This window comes from Oncorhynchus mykiss, chromosome 11 (assembly GCF_057628025.1).
Source record: "Oncorhynchus mykiss isolate SJ-2025 chromosome 11, ASM5762802v1, whole genome shotgun sequence".
NCBI lineage: Eukaryota > Metazoa > Chordata > Actinopteri > Salmoniformes > Salmonidae > Oncorhynchus > Oncorhynchus mykiss.
This window is the reverse complement of record NC_143032.1, coordinates 14611820-14629081: the sequence shown is the minus strand read 5'-3', so window position 1 is coordinate 14629081 and position 17262 is coordinate 14611820. Positions and strand designations below refer to the sequence as shown.

At 43.2% G+C, this 17262-nt stretch overlaps 2 protein-coding genes across 9 annotated transcripts in view; both read right to left on the bottom strand.

Annotated features, from left to right (window-relative positions):
- The window catches only part of LOC110535318 (brefeldin A-inhibited guanine nucleotide-exchange protein 1), a 108380-nt gene extending 102420 nt beyond the window's left edge, over positions 1-5960 (bottom strand). For 2 of the 7 annotated variants that reach the window (XM_090189499.1, XM_090189500.1), the window contains exon 1: positions 5517-5960. In XM_090189499.1, the coding sequence (XP_090045625.1) occupies positions 5517-5640 (124 nt within the window). In that variant the 5' untranslated portion in view covers positions 5641-5960. The remainder of the gene's footprint in view (positions 1-5516) is intronic. The other 5 variants (XM_036934959.2, XM_090189497.1, XM_090189498.1 and 2 more) reach the window with 4 other exon arrangements.
- A 3421-nt stretch (positions 5961-9381) lies between these two features.
- The window catches only part of cpa6 (carboxypeptidase A6), a 46222-nt gene continuing 38341 nt past the window's right edge, over positions 9382-17262 (bottom strand). For both annotated transcript variants that reach the window (XM_036934955.2, XM_036934956.2), the window contains 7 exons: positions 16398-16499; positions 16122-16226; positions 13412-13522; positions 13157-13247; positions 11349-11551; positions 11154-11238; positions 9382-10967 (listed from right to left, as the gene is read on the bottom strand). In XM_036934955.2, coding sequence (XP_036790850.1) covers positions 10738-10967; positions 11154-11238; positions 11349-11551; positions 13157-13247; positions 13412-13522; positions 16122-16226; positions 16398-16499 — 927 coding nt within the window. In that variant the 3' untranslated portion in view covers positions 9382-10737. The remainder of the gene's footprint in view (positions 10968-11153; positions 11239-11348; positions 11552-13156; positions 13248-13411; positions 13523-16121; positions 16227-16397; positions 16500-17262) is intronic.

Below are 17262 nucleotides of genomic sequence, written 5' to 3'. Positions count from 1 at the left end.
CGGAGAGAAAAACATTCCCGAAAGGCCTTTTAAGGAATTGTATTCTGCTATCAGTGCACACATTCTTCCTGAATAGTACATCATATATTCTGTTCATACTTATATATAGCTTCATCTTCATTACCATCCACACTCAGAAGGAAAACAGTTTGCCATAGTAGTTGCTCCATAACTTTGTTCATGTCAACCTTACTTTTGGGAAGGTCCCTAAGCAGCATATTAGAAATGTGTTGCACGCCTCTTTTCCGCAACATATGAATGAAATGAGATCTACTATGGGTCAGCTCACATGGCTTATGTCACGTTGTTGGTAATAATGATGATCGGACCAAGGCGCAGCGTACACAGAGTTCCACATGTTTAATAAAGAAACTCACCAAAACAATACAGAACAATAACAAAACGTGAAGTCTAATGCAGCGCACTGGCAACTACACACAAACAATATCCCATAACCCACAGGTGGAAAAATGCTTCTTAAGTATGACCCCAATTAGAGACAACGATTACCAGCTGCCTCTAATTGGGAATCATACACAAACCCCAACATAGAAAATAAACCTAGAACCCCACATAGAAATAATAAACTAGACTAAAACCCCTAGTCACGCCCTGACCTACTCTACCATAGAAAATATAGGCTTTCTATGGTCAGGACGTGACAGCTTAATTTAAAAGGATTCGTAGTTACTGCTATAGTTATAATAGATACAGTCTTGATTCAGTAACATTAAAGCTACAATATCTAACTTTTTGGGCGACCTGACCAAATGCATATAGAAATGTGAGTTATTGATCTGGCGTTCTCATTGACAGCAAGTCTAAGAAGCGGTATATATGTTCTATGTGCCCTATTTCTATGCTTCCCGTTCTTATGTTTTGTTTTTGCGTATTTTACCTGGGTTTTGTACACCAGCTTCAAACAGCTGAAAATACTATATTTTGGGTTATTGAAAACATATTTCACAGCGGTTTGGATGGTACAATGATGCTCTACACGACTCTGTACATTGGTTGTTTTGTCATATAAACTGACAAAAGACAGTACTGTTTCCAGAGGACTGCCAGTGACGTATCCTAGATATGACCAAGGTCATGAAACCACGGCTATACACTGTATATAAACCAGATTAAGACTGCATAAGACTGCACTGATACTGTACAGTGTAGGCATATACTGTGGACAGACTGCTATATCCCCGCAGCAGGCCCTCGTGTGTGTGAACTGAATGTATTCACAGGCTGCAGTGAGCTGGGAAAGCGGAGGACTGTGGAATGAGAGAAATGTGCAGCGGCCCTACTGAACTCTGGAAGAGCCCTGACCTCTGGAAGAGCCTTGACCTCTGGAAGAGCCCTGACCTCTGGAAGAGCCCTGACCTCGCTGCGACTGGCAGCTCCTTCCATCCCCGTGACTCAACGTCTGGGTTTAAAGATGATCCAACAACTTGGTCTGAAAACAACACAGTAGCCCCTCCCCTTCCCCCTTAACTGTTTGGAGAGTGTCAGGTAGGTGTTTACAAGCATTATGGTATCTCTACCTCACCTTCCAATGGACTGACAGAGAGCATCTGTTATATTTTTTTTAGCCCATTTAGTCCATACTGCAAGCACCAAAATACTTGGGGTTGTTTTCAGGAGGATGTAAATATGCTGATTTATCTCACTGCAGAAAAATCACATATTGGTTACGGACTTGGAAGTCAGCCCGGCGTTGGCAAACTATTTATTCATCATGAATCAAATGGACCATAAACCGCATTCTCAGAATAGGAGGACAGCGCCAGCTACTGCACCTAGGCATCTTTGATGTCTCCAGAGTCTCTCTTCCATCCATCGACCTTTCTCCCTCCCTCTCTCTCCCTATCTCTCTCATCAGACCTACTCTGATCTTAGGATGAATGTACTCCTGCTTCCGTCACTGTTTTGCCTCTGTGACAATGTGAGAACCTTTCACTATGCAAGCTGACGCAGGATAGGATAGATCCCTAAACAACAACAAAGGTCAAGTTCACAGTGAAAATGAGAACAAACTAAATCTGAGGCTGACAACTTACGTTTTTCATCAAAACAAAACAAATGCTTGGATAGTGTTACAATGAAGATCACAAAGCTACAAGAAGAGTTAAAATAGGGCTGTAACATGCAATGCCTTTGAACAACACTGCCTATTCAGTATCAGCATAAGGCTAGTAGGTAGTGGACTAGGGCTAGTGGGTACGGGACTAGGGCTAGTGAGTAGGGGACTAGGGCTAGTGGGTAGGGGACTAGGGCTAGTGGGTAGGGGACTAGGGCTAGGGGACTAGGGGACTAGGGAAAGTGGGTAGGGGACTAGGTGTAGTGGGTAGGGAACTAGGGCTAGTGGGTAAGAGACTAGGGCTAGTGGGTAGGGGACTATGGCTAGTGGGTAGGGGACTAGGGCTAGTGGGTAGGGGACTAGGGCTAGTGTGTAGGGGACTAGGGGTAGTGGGTAGGGGACTAGGGCTAGTGGGTAGGGGACTAGGGCTAGTGGGTAGGGGACTAGGGCTAGTGGGTAGGGGACTAGGGCTAGTGGGTAGGGGACTAGGGCTAGTGGGTAGGGGACTAGGGGTAGTGGGTAGGGGACTAGGGGTAGTGGGTAGAGGACTAGGGGTAGTGGATAGGGGACTAGGGCTAGGGAACTAGGGCTAGTGGGTAGGGGACTAGGGCTAGTGGGTAGGGGACTAGGGCTAGGGGACAATGGGTAGTAGATAGGAAACTAGGGGTAGTAGGTAGGGAACTAGGGGTAATAGGTAGGGAACTAGGGGTAGTAGGTAGGGAACTAGGGGTAGTAGGTAGGGGACTAGAGGTAGTGTGTAGGGGACTAGGGGTAGTAGGTAGGGGACTAGGGGTAGTAGGTAGGGAACTGGGGTAGTAGGTAGGGAACTAGGGGTAGTGTGTATGGGACTAGAGGTAGCGTGTAGGGGACTAGGGGTAGCAGGTAGGGATTGGGATTGTCTTGGAAGTGTGTACAACGTGTCTCAATGAGGGGGACAGTGAGGACTGAATGTATCATGATCAGAGGGACTGTCATTGAGAGGTCAGTAGACTGGTAATGGCATTCTCTCTGAGATGTCTCTGTGCCTCAAGGCAAGAGGAGAGATTATGTAAGTCACTGGTAATGGGTCACCCAGTTGTTTAGACAGGAAGTGGTTACTTCAGACTCAAAAGTTTCTCATTGTCTTAGGACGAGCAGCCTTCAAAATGTCCATCCATGCCTCCAATACGCTGTTAAATAGAATCACAGCTGGTTATCATAAAAATAAAAAAACGAATTCAGGCACACCTTTAGAATGTGTAATATTTATAGGCCATGACACAGGCCTACTGCATAATAAAGCAGTGGTAAACTCACGGCTCTTAAAACACCCACACACTGTGGTGCTCTGACTAATCTGGGCTATTCACTTTATGAATGCAGGGGGAGCGTTGTTCCTACTATGAACTCTCCTCCTACTTAAGATAACCTCACACAACTCCAGGAAGTATATAGCCTAATCCTCATATAAACCCAGTAGCCTATGTAAGACAATAGGGAAAGAATACAAAGATGTCTAATAAAATATTTGTATTATCATAGTTCAGATCATTTACATTAAAAGAGCAAGTTTTAGTAAACATGCTAACATGTAGTGAATACTCAGTGGTGTTACTAACAGTGTAATAACATTATAATATCATTGCATATTGGCTAATACCAATGTAGTCTAGTATTGTGCATTCCCTATCCCCCAAAACCGTTGAGACAGGTACAGTAAGACAAAGACAGGCTCGACTCACTGGCTGCTCAACAACAAAGGTGGGCCAATCTGTTTCACCAGCAGTGTCAGATTACTGGTACAGCAGAAGAGAGCCTAACTTGATCCAAAAAGGCCTAGCACACATCCTGGTGTTGAGACACGGACCAGAAACTGTCAGGACAAAACCTGTTCTGAGTTGCATGACAGATGGAAATGATTCACATAAAGTTTAGTTGAGCCTTCCTCTTTCTATGTCCAACATAAAGCAACCCGGCATCGGACCAATGGAGATAAGGCTATAGTGTAAAGACGAGCCTCTGCTTAATGCACCTGCTGCGAGTGTGAATGATGCCATGCTGATAATGTAACATGATACACTATATAGACAGAAGTATGTGGACACCCCTTCAAATGAGTGGATTTGGCTTTTTCAGCTACACCTGTTGCTGACAGGTGTATAAAAATCGAGCACACCGCCATGCAATCTCCATAGACAAGCATTGTCAGTATAATGGCCTTACTGAAGAGCTCAGTGACTTTCAATGTGGCACCGTCATAGAATGCCACCTTTCCAACAAGTCAGTTCATCAAATTTCTTCCCAACTAGAGCTGCCCTGGTCAACTGTAAGTGCTGTTATTGTGAAGTGGAAATGTCTAGGAGCAACAACGGCTCAGTCACGAAGTGGTAGGCCACACAAGCTCACAGAACGGGACCGCCAAGTAGTGAAGCGCGTAACGCGTAAAACTTGTCCTCGGTTGCAACAGTCACTACCAAGTTCCAAACTGCCTCTGGAAGCTGGAGGAAACTGGAGGCTGTTATAGCAGCAAGGGGGGACCAACTCCATATTAATGCCCATGATTTTGGAATAAGATGTTCAACGAGCAGGTGTCAACATACACTACATGGCCAAAAGTATCTGCCACTTGCCCGCCGCGGTGCAGGTGTTTTTGGGGACAACCCAGACCTGGACATAAACGCAGATCCAGTCTCCAAAGATACCACAGTCGCCAACATTCACTGCCAGGTGATAGGCCACATTCTTTCAACACCACTCCCTCTCCAGCCACGCAGGGCAGTCTGGATATCCAGAGCAGAGCAGACAGACACTGCTTCGTATGACACAGAAGATCCCACCAGAAAAAGTGAAAGTGTTGAGGCTAAATTATTTTCACATATCGTCCTAACAATGTAATGAAATATGATTCATTTGAAATTAACATTGTCGGTAGCTTCTTCTTCTTGGAGGAAGAATTGTAGCTATAGAGGCTGCGAGTGGCCGTAGCCTACAGCCTATGACTTGCAGACAAATGCAGTTCCATTAGGTTGTATCATTGGTAATAATAACAGTGCCAGTTTGCTTTCAGGTAATAGCTGTCTATTTATTTCAAAAGGGCTGAATGATCAGTTACATGCGTAATAAACTAGTGTAGCAGCTTGCAAATGTCAAAGGAGGCACCCACCCCTGTCACTTGCACCATTTCCGTATTCACATAGTAACTAAACAATGATTATCTCCGATCCTATAAGGCAACCTCGATAGTTGTATATTCAACACTTATATCCCATCCTTCACCAGAATAACTCCTAAATTATCGGGCGAAAAGCCATATAACCCGTTTAGCTCTACAATGTTGCCAACAGATTCAATGAAGATTTTTGCGACATTGTAGCAGCCGAAAACCTATCAAGCAGGATAAGCAGAGATGTATGACGTGTGCAAATCAATGACAACCTCAGATTGTGATAATGCCAGAACTTACCAAGTGCCACCTCGCAAGCTTTGCGCAATTGTGAATGATGAGACTTTTTAACCTCCTTGTCGGCCAGGATCTTCTCCAAAGCTCTTGTTAAAAACATGTTTTTCGTCTTTTTGCCCTCATACATGACGCACCGGAATTAGGGCGAGGAGCCTGTCCAAAGGGCAGCAGCCGTTTCAGACCGATGTATTCTGTTCGAGATGACAGCGGCAGTTGCTCTAACATACAGACATAAATAAAGACAGAAGGTGGGGTAAATCCCTCAGATTTCCATTAGCAACCTGCCTAGCTGCGCCATGTTGAAAGGAAGCGACGTCACGCACTTTAAAACTGGCCGCAGTGAGGCAGCAGGATGATCCAGGCAGCGGTTCAAGGAGCGGAAATACAGAGAGAGCGAGGGGCTGTGTGTGTGTTTGTCCGTGTGCGTGTTTGTCCGTGTGCGTGTGTGAATGGTATATAAATAGTATACGCAACTTCTGTGAGCGCACGATGGTCTCCTTTTGAATAAATATAGTATACCTAACCATGATATTACGTTCATACTTGAGAAAAAGTAAAGACACCTTAATAGAAAATGACTCAAGTAAAAGTGAAAGTCACCCAGTAAAATACTACTTGAGTAAAAGTCTAAAAGTATTTGGTTTTAAATATACTTAAGTATCAAAAGTTAATGTAATTGCAAAAATATACTCAAGTATCAAAAGTAAAAGTACAACTATAAATATTTTCAAATTGGCTATGTTCATCAAACCAGATGGCACAATTTTATTATTTTATTTTATTTAAGGATAACCAGGGGCACAATACAACAGGCAGACAACATTTACAAATTAAGCATGTGTTTAGGGATTCTGCCAGATCAGAGGCAGTGGGGATGTTCTCTTGGTAAGTTTGTGAATTGGACCGTTTTCCTGTTCTGCTAAGCATCCAAAATACTTTTGGGGGTCAGGGAAAATATATTGAGTAAAAATTACATTATTTTCTTTAGGAATGTAGTGAAGTAAAATTAAACGTTGTAAAAATATATAGTAAAGTACAGATACCCCCAAAATGACTTGAGTAGTATTTTAAAGTATTTTTACTTCCTTACTTTACACCACTGTTGAAGAGCCATGATATTTCGATAGTCTTTTTTTAAACTATTGATTAGTTAAGTATTGGGTTTATTTCTGGTAATATTTCATGTAAATAATAAGAGGATATCAAACATAAAATCAACAGCAGAGCTTGACAAGACCCTGTGAGTCTCCATTCTGTAACATTGAACTGTAAGGCCATTTTTCACATTATAAGGTCATACACATCTAGGCAATGGTCATGTGTTGTGACACCTTTACTAAGGCATGCTGGGTTAAAGACAACCTCCTACTGGGGAACCTAAAGGGCACTCTGTAGAACCCTGGGTCCTCTCAACCAGAGGTGACACTTACCTGGACAGACCACTCAGAGAGGGGATCTATCTGACATCACAGTGGGGGCCATCCTGAAGAAAAACACCTGCACAATGAGGCACACACCAGACTTCCTGCATAAGGCCCTAAATGATCAAACAAAACAAAAAATGAAAACAAAATGTATTTTTTAATGTTTAATCTAACAAACACTCATTAAACTAAGCACAACTAACGTAATAGTTAGTTGTGCTTGATTACCAACAATGACGAGACAGCCTACAGGGAGGTGAGGTGAGGAGGTGGGCTCTGGGAGTGTGCTGCCAGGAAAATAACCTCTCACTCAACGTCAACACAACAAAGGAGATGATCGTGGACTTTAGGAAACAGCAGAGGGAGCACCCTCCATACACATAGATGGGACCGCAGTGGAGAAGGTGGAAAGCTTGAAGTTCCTCGGCGTGCACGTCACTGACAAACTGAAATGGCCCACTCACGCAGACAGTGTGGTGAAGTGTGGTGTGGTGCAACAACGCCTCTTCAACCTAAAGAGGTTGAAGAAATTTTGATTGTCACCTAAAACCCTCACAAACTTTTACAGATGCACAATCGAGAGCATCCTGTCAGGCTGTATCACCGTTTGGTACAGCAACTGCACCGCCCGCAACAGCAGGGCTCTCCAGAGGATGGTGCGGTCTGCCCAATGCTTCACCGGGGGAAAACTACCTGCCCTCCAGGATACCTACAGCACTCAATTTCACAGGAATGCCAAAAGATCATCAAGGACAACAACCACCTGAGCCCCTGCCTGTTCACCCCCACTATCATCCAGAAGGCGAGGTCAGTACAGGTGCATCAAAACTGGGACCGAGAGACTGAAAAACAGCTTCTATCTCAAGGCCATCAGACTGTTAAACAGCCATCACTAGCATATAGAGGCTGCTGCCTAGATACATAGACTTGAAATCACTGTCCACTTGTATAAATGGAACACTAGTCAGTTTAATAATGTCTACATATCTTGTGTTACCCATCTCATATGTATATACTGTATCCTATGCTATTCTACTGTATCTTATTCATTGCTCAACCACATATTTTTATATTCTTAATTCCATTCCTTTGCTAGATTTGTGTGTATTGGGTATATGTTGTGTAATTGCTAGATATTACTTGTTAGATATTACTGCACTGTCGGAGCTAGAAGTACAAGCATTTCGCTACACCCAAAATAATCTGCTAAACACATGTATGTGACCAATCAAATTTGATGTGATTTTTGATTTGATGTGATTTTAACCAAATACTACTCCAGCTTTTTCCTTTGTTTGGTACCTGCAGTCAAGTCGTTTCACCAAAGGGACGGTGATGCTGCACTCTTGAAAGTGAGCCATGATGTTGTTTACTTGTTGAGAAGTGAAAGGCAACCAAAACTGCAGTGTCAGCTAATGGAGGAACTATGGACGAGAGTACCTGATCACAATTGAAGCTAAAAGCTGTGATTTGCGCACTGGCACACAAAGTGCTGCTATTGAAATTGGCACTCTTACCTTACCATTTTGCGTCAGTTAAAAACTATATGATAGAGAAATAATATCGTGGTAGCAAAGCATTTAGTCTTTTATTTAAACCTGGAATGGAAAAACCCTGACACCTCTAAATCTGTCAATACTGGAACATCACCTGACAATTTTGAAGATGAACGTCTCTCTGTGTCTCGGTTGCTTTTCCAGAGCAACTACTAGCACTTTACACCCAGGTGGGAGGCAAGAGGGACAATCCAACTACATTCTTACTAGTCTCACACATGCAGTCTCTCACACACACACCAGGATGTCTAGCAAAGAGACAGACAAAACATTCAGTACAAGGATCCTTCTTCATTAATGATTTAGTGTTGTGACCAAGAGTGTTTTGGGGTGGCGGGGTGAGGGAGGGAGGGAGAACAACAACTTTAGAAGTAGAAAGAAACGTAACTCTGATCTATCTGGTGCCAAGTCATCATTGTCATCCACATCAAATTGGAATAATAATTGCTCCAAATTAATCTTTGTCAATTGTGAGAGTGGGCAGCAACTGTTTTCACAAATACACAATGATTGGATTAAACAAGGTGGTATATGAGTGTGTAGTTGCAGGGCCCCAGAAACACGGCATGCTGGGTCTTGTTAGAATGAATTAATAACAAGCTAGACTTACAGGGAAAAACAGACACTTGCTCATTACTATGGAAATAACAAAAGCAGACAGTTCTCAACAAAAAAAAAAACTGCAAGAGACAAGATTGGGAGGAGGTTGAGCCAATATATTTTTTTGACCTCTTGAACTTGCTTCATTGCTTCCCTTGAAAACATATGTTGCTGCATCCCTGTTACACTACCACACATGATATTACACTCCTGTTGCGTCAAACTATGTTATTGAAATATGTATAATGTTAGTAATGACAACGAAAGTATCCACATGTGACAACCTCATAAAAAAGAAATACCGTTTATTACAATTCAGTAAATGTCCCGGGCACTTTCTATCAAAAGTAAACATTTCCTCTTTAAAAAAATGATAGAAGTGTGTCCTTTACCACTGACCACTGAAAAGCATAAAGAGATGTAAAGTCCATTTGAAGGCAGTTTGTTAAAGGTAAAGTTCCCTCAAATGACACATTTGCTCACCAGTTAAGCAGTCTATGGACAAGGTATGACTGCAATCCATGCTTTGGTTTTGTATAACTGGCCACTGTTTCAAATGCTAACTTTTTTTTTGCATTAGTGGAAAAATCTATTGCAAGTCACTGGTATATTAGCATTTTCACGCTTCATGTCCAAATGATCTGTTAGTAAGTTAATTGAGTTACACAATACATTTTTGATACTTTAGGATGACTTGAACATGAGGCGTGAAAATGTTAATATATGTACCATTGACTTGCATTAGATAAAAGTTAGTATTTCAAAACACTGGCCAGCTAAACAAAACTAAAACTTTGAGTGCTGTCATACTTTGTCCATAGACTGCTAACAGGGTAAGGAAACCAATATGTCATTTTGTCATTTGGGTGAACAATCCCTTTAATGATACTACAGGCATTCTTGTTGTTTGTACCATAGAAACTAAATTTGCTTTGCTAAATAAGCTGATGTTCTACCACAATTAATGTAAAATACATTTGGAAGACATCTAGAGCAGTTAGCTGATGGTGCTCCAGATAGTGAAGTTTTGAAGGGTGAAAACAGTAAGTTCAGGAGAAAGTCTTGGTTTTAAAAAAGTGCTGTGAAATGCAATATCAGTCTCTTGAAAATGGCATTCAAGTGCTTATGTCCACTGTACACTTTGTAAATAGTCAAGTTATTATAGTTCAAGGTGAAGTTATGTCATCTGACCTCTAAATAATTGTTTGAGGTCATTTTCAAGTACCACTATTATAGCCTCTAACATACAGACATAAAAGGGAGTGTGACCACTCTTGGGTAAACATTAAAGAGATAGCTCGGGATTTGTATGTATCTGCATCCAATATGAAGGACGTTAGAGATCATTTCAAGAGCCAATGCTAATTAGCATTAGCGCAATGACTGGAAGTCTATAGGAACAGCTAGCATGCAAGCTGTTCCCATAGACTTAGTCATTGCGCTAAAGCAAGTTAGCAATTGCCCTAACACTAGTTAGCAACTTCTTTCAAACTGCATGCAGATACATAAACATTTTAATCTCACTCTAGGTAAGTAGATAAAATCCCAAACTATCCCTTTAAGGCTTGCATAATCCTTTTTGACACAATAACCAACCGCCCGGAGATATTTGCGAGCAGACGCAGAGATAATTGTCTGTATATCTCAAAGATATGGATATCTCTCCCTGTCCAGCTCATGCATCCCTGTCTCACACTTCTTCAGTAGGCCTGATGAGATGGTCTTCACTGCTCTCATGGTCTCAGTGCAGGTGGGGTTGATCAGGGCTTCAGGTAACAGGAAGCCAAAGTAGCCTGTGTCCCGCAGTTCAAAGGCAAAGGCATAAGGGATCCCGTTTCTATATGCCCAGTCCATGGAGCTGCCTGAGCTGACATCTGTTGGAGTCAGATCAAATAAAACAGTTTGGATTCAAGTAGGGGATTTTACCACAGGTAAACATGTGTATGGGAGGAATTCTAATATTTGATCTTAATATTATGCGATCAAAGTTTTCGGAGTGTTTTCCAGTGTTCTGCTGAAGTAAGGTAATTATCAGGAAGTAGAGCGTATGTTTTACTCACACAGGGTGGTGGAGGCAGGTCCATATCTATACCTCACTCCATAGGCAGAGTACAGGGCAGTCACTGCATTGTGTGCAGCTGACTCCTGTAAGAGGGGTTAAACAATCATTACATTCCAATTATTTATTCAATTCCAATATGTGTTGCAACAACATTGATTCATTGATTGATTGTGGTCACAGATCTGTCTCTCACCACACAGTTAAAGTTAGGGATGGTGGCATATTTATAGGAGTAGGGGTAGAGCAACATTTGGGCGTAGGCGTGGATGGAGATGTAGGCCTTGACACGCTTCTTGTGCTTCCGCAGAAACTTGGCAACCGCCTTGACCTCAGGCTCGGACTCGGGGAAGGGTCCGCAGTACGTGTCATCACAGGGCTGGGAGGATGCACCCTCCTCTGGCAGGGGGAACAACAACAGGGAAGGTACTGTTACTTAGTATGATCATACAGTATTAAGGGGTGTACATACAGAGAGGATACACAAGTTTATACTGGAATTATACCCAAAACATTTTTTTATAGGATATTAGTATTGGGTTAGGTTTGATTTTATTTTATGTGACAATTTAAAATACATAAATGTTTTACACCAGGCAACAGATACATATACCAAAAATTGCAGAGGATACCATACACAAAAATGTCGGAATGGGGCTGTTTCAGCTTCCTTATTTCAGTGCATTTGGTGTAAAGTAAGTTGCTCAGGGTGAGAGTGTCTGCCGTCTGCTAGATGACACAATTGTTCATGGTAAATGGGAGGTACAACATCAGAAACACACCTGGACATATTTTTATTCCACACAGCCTGTTGACATTTTATCAATTCAAAATGTTCTTGGGACCAACTGTCACACTGTTGCCTGCTAACAATTGCTTTATACATGATAACTCACAAAATGGCCTCTCTCTCTTTCTCATAGCTTTGCAATATGCATGTATTCTATCTACAAATATACAAAACACTCCAACTACAGTATGTCTCCTTGAATGGTGTAAATGAGTAATCCAAAAATAAATGTGAGAAACTCAACTTGGTGTAACCTGCTGACAGACAAGACTGAGCTGATCTAAGAGATTTGCCCGTGAGCAACAAGCAGCACCTCAAAACCCTGGATCTAATTCATATTTGCATATACAAATCCAACAGGGAATGAGCCATGTCTATGTATAGTTCAAACAGCATGATAAACAATATCCTAAATTAATTAACGGATTCAAATTAGACAGAAAATTACCCCTGGTATCGTCCAACATTGAGAGTCTATGATTGGTTCCCAGAAAAAAACAACTGCTTCAGTAACCATTTGCCTATTGCCTATAATTTGGGCCTCTTTTCATGCGATAGCTTTTTCCTGGTCAGGTTAAAGGTTAAAGGTCAAGGCAGTGGATCTTTTACTGTATTATAGCCTGCATTTACAGCAGCTGGATAATCCAATGTACTGTAGCAGGTTTGACTTAAGGGCCCAGAGTTTTCCTGGTTAGATCCCGTGGTCAGGAAAAACTCAGGGCCTATTGCCATATCTGCTACATGTGAGAATATCTTTAACACCAGCCTCTGTCTTGTACAGACCTTGGAGATAATTAGTATCACATGCTCTTTCTATATTACCCTGTTGCCCCCTTATATATTACCCTTTCTCTCCTTCTCTTTTCTTGCTGTAAATATCTACCCTTTCTCGTTTCAGATCCCAATTACCACACATGAAACCAACCTCCCTCCCTGAGTGATGAATTACCAGCCCACCCCCCCAGAGGACCCCACCACCCCCAGCCCAGCACCACCAAAATCATATCAAACGGGTGGTGTCATCACCACACAAACATTTAATCCACAGCTTACTCTAATTAAGCAGGCAGAGCGCCAGGAGACACATCTCCCAACAGTATGGGAAGGAAAACCAGAGGACAGAGAGAGGAGAGACACACACACACACAGCACTGTGTCTCAAATAGTTTCATTATTGGGGCCTCCATACAGGATAGATTAAAAAAGAAACTCACCACACCACTTGACTTTCCAGTTCCTGTTGGCGTCAACACCTCTGCAGTGGTACTTGGCGTTTTTGGACCGGGTTTTTCTCCAGAAACGATCCTGGGGGCAAAAATAATTACCACTGGCAACCATAGTCTGTCCAAATACGGTGCATACAGTGAAGTAGCTATGAAGATATTAAGAACATGTCTCCTTAAATACATATGTTGTGTCAAATGCTAGCTAGGGCAAAGAGAGAGAGAGTGAGGGGTATTTGTAGCTACCGTAGTCCAGCTGAAGTGATATCCGTCAACGTTGAAGACAGGCATGATGTAGAAGTTGAGTTGGTTCATCAGTCGTCTCATCACAGAGTCATCCTGGTAGGAATGCAGAGCCTACAACAACAACAGGTTTATAATACCATGACAGGTAACAGGATCACAATGAACCATAAGCTACATCACCTGTGTATTTCAGCAGTCAGAATACTTTCCAGTTGGTGAATAATAATTCATAATTAATAGTACTAAGGTAGTGTGGAGTGGGAATGGAGAATGTAGGCAGCAAGTGGTCACCTGTAGCTCAGTTGGTAGAGCATAGTGGGTTCGATTCCTGGGACCACCCATAAGTAAAAAAAATAACAATGCACAAGTCGGTTAGGAGAAAAACGACCGCTACCTTCCTTCATACTGGACGCAGATACATAAAAATCCCAAACTATCCCAAGAGTGGTCATACTCCATTGTATGTCTTTACAATAATTGTTTGAGGGGACCAGTGGGATAATGGCAGAGGATTAGCCAATGATAAGACACACCTGTGACTGAACAGTGTCACTGTGGTAGAGGGCTACTACAGACAGACAGACAGACAGACAGACGTTACCCCAGGAGTGGGTTAATTGACTCAGGCTCCAGTGGAGGATTGGAGAAAGCAGATTGTTGGTCAGGTAATGCTGTACCTTCACAGTAATCAGGCTCAGGCCAAGGTTAATCTGATTCTGGAGACTTGTAGAGAGACAGAGCTCTGCCCCCAAGTGGCCAAAGTTAGATATTAACGCTCCTTACCTCCACAGGACATTGGTCTTCTCCATCATAAGAGTAACTCTCAATGTCTCTCAATACCCTCCTTGTACGCACTCATCTGGAGTTACATAACCCCCTGCTAGACATGATATGCTATGGTCTATCAATGTTATGGTAGAGGTCTGGCATTTCAAGCTAGTTTGGGTGGATTCCATTTGACCTAATCATGTGTGACGCTTCACTCTCCCTGCTTTCTGTTGAAATGGTTGTAACGGTTCCAAACAGAGACAGGATACAACAGAGTACAGCCAGAAATGTGTGTGTGTGTGTTGGGATGTGTGTGTGTTGGGATGTGTGTGTGTGTTGGTTGTGTGTGCTGGGTGTGTGTGTGTGTGTGTGTGTGTGTGTGTGTGTGTGTGTGTGTGTGGTAGTTATGATAGTTCCACTAATTATCTGAACTGCAGAGGATATTGATAAGTCATGCTGGTGGTGATTGGATGCAACTGAACGTCCGGGGTGTGTTCAAGAGCCAAAGGTTACACAATGTTTCACATTGTTTTAATCTTGAACAGGCCCTCTGAAATGTCTACAACATTGTGCAATTACATTTGACAGATGTTCACTATGTTGACAAGAGAGTTTGACTGATGCATATAGTAGTGATTCAGCACCAGAGACAGACAGCCCCAGACACAGACGGCACCAGAGACAGACGTAACCAGAGACTGACGGCACCAGAGACAGACGGCACCAGAGACAGACGGCACCAGAGACAGACAGCACCAGAGACAGACAGCAGCAGACAGCACCAGAGACAGACGGCACCAGAGACAGACAGCAGCAGAGACAGACAGCACCAGAGACAGACAGCACCAGACACAGCAGCAGAGACAGACAGCACCAGAGACATACAGCACCAGAGACAGACAGCACCAGAGACAGACAGCAGCAGACAGCAGCAGAGACAGACAGGACCAGAGACAGACAGCACCAGATACAGACAGCACCAGATAGGACCAGAGACAGACAGGACCAGAGACAGACAGCAGCAGACAGCAGCAGAGACAGACAGGACCAGAGACAGACAGGACCAGAGACAGACAGCACCAGATACAGACAGCACCAGATACAGACAGCAGCAGACAGCAGCAGAGACAGACAGCACCAGAGACAGACAGCACCAGATACAGACAGGACCAGAGACAGACAGCACCAGATACAGACAGCACCAGAGACAGACAGCAGCAGACAGCAGCAGAGACATACAGGACCAGAGACAGACAGCACCAGATACAGACAGGACCAGAGACATACAGGACCAGAGACAGACATCACCAAATACAGACAGCACCAGAGACAGACAGCAGCAGACAGCAGCAGAGACAGACAGCACCAGAGACAGACAGCAGCAGACAGCAGCAGATACAGACAGGACCAGAGACAGACAGCACCAAATACAGACAGCACCAGATACAGACAGCACCAGAGACAGACAGCAGCAGACAGCACCAGATACAGACAGCACCAGATACAGACAGCACCAGATACAGACAGCACCAGATACAGACAGCAGGCAGCAGCTTTCCCAGCTATTATTTTGGAGACGTTCAACAACCAAAGTGTTGTTTAGATAATTTGTATTGTGAAACTACTCACTTATGGACTCATTTGACTACAGAGGAACACAGGTGTAAAAAGGTTAAAACACTGTGATGTACAATGTTGCCTGCAGTAAGTAACAAAAATAATCAAAAATATTCCCTAATATTGAGATTCGTTTTTTTTTTACCATTCCTCTCCCTTAGGGAATGGTTTGTCCTGTGTCTGAACTTGTTTCAAGAGGTGCACAGCTCCCAGCCTCCAGGACCACAGTCCTGCTGGTCAGTCTCATATTAGAAAGCAAGGTAGAAACAGCAGAGCAGACACTGCATCCCTCAAGGACTTGTCAAGGCAGACGAAAGGAACTTACCTCTTTGACAAACCACTGACAGAAGGCTGGTCCGATCCACTCTCTGGCGTGGACCCCACAGTCTATCCACACGGCCTTCTTATAGGACCGTGTTCTCTTTCCTAGCTAACAAGACAGGACAACAGTCAGTTAACCAGCATAGTGTGTGTGTGTGTGTGTGTGTGTGTGTGTGTGTGTGTGTGTGTGTGTGTGTGTGTGTGTGTGTGTGTGTGTGTGTGTGTGTGTGTGTGTGTGTGTGTGTGTGTGTGTGTGTGTGTGTGTGTGTGTGTCTCCTACCTGAAGTATATAGAGGGGCCTGCCTTCATATGACCTCCCTATAGAGAACACGTCCACCAGGTGAGGATGGGTCCTGTTCATCTCAAACATCCAACTCTGGATCTGAGTAGAGAAACTCAAAAAGCTAAAAGACTCATGATATGGTCATTTAGCCATTAGAATGAGGATAACAAGGCACCAGGGTAGGCCAGCCTATCAGATAACAAGGCACCAGGGTAGGCCAGCCTATCAGATAACAAGGCACCAGGATAGGCCATCCTATAACAGTAGGCCTTGCACATTTCACGCCAGGCAGCACGGCAGTAAATCTTTGTTGTAGCTAATTCCATGGGGGAATCGACACACACACACACACACACACACACACACACACACACACACACACACACACTGACACGGGCAAGCACACACACACTTATCCTGGAGCTGATAGCACGTAGGTCCCCCTTTTGGTAATATAACCATTCAATTCCTTCCATGTGTCTTCACACCCACTCAGTTACCCCTATGTTTTCCTTTAATCTAACACACTGAACTATACAGACCCTTAATCTAACACACTGAACTATACAGCCCCTTAATCTAACACACTGAACTGTACAACCCCTTAATCTAACACACTGAACTATACAGACCCTTAATCTAACACACTGAACTATACAGACCCTTAATCTAACACACTGAACTATACAGACCCTTAATCTAACACACTGAACTATACAACCCCTTAATCTAACACACTGAACTATACAGACCCTTAATCTAACACACTGAACTATACAACCCCTTAATCTAACACACTAAACTATACAGACCCTTAATCTAACACACTGAACTATACAACCCCTTAATCTAATACACTGAA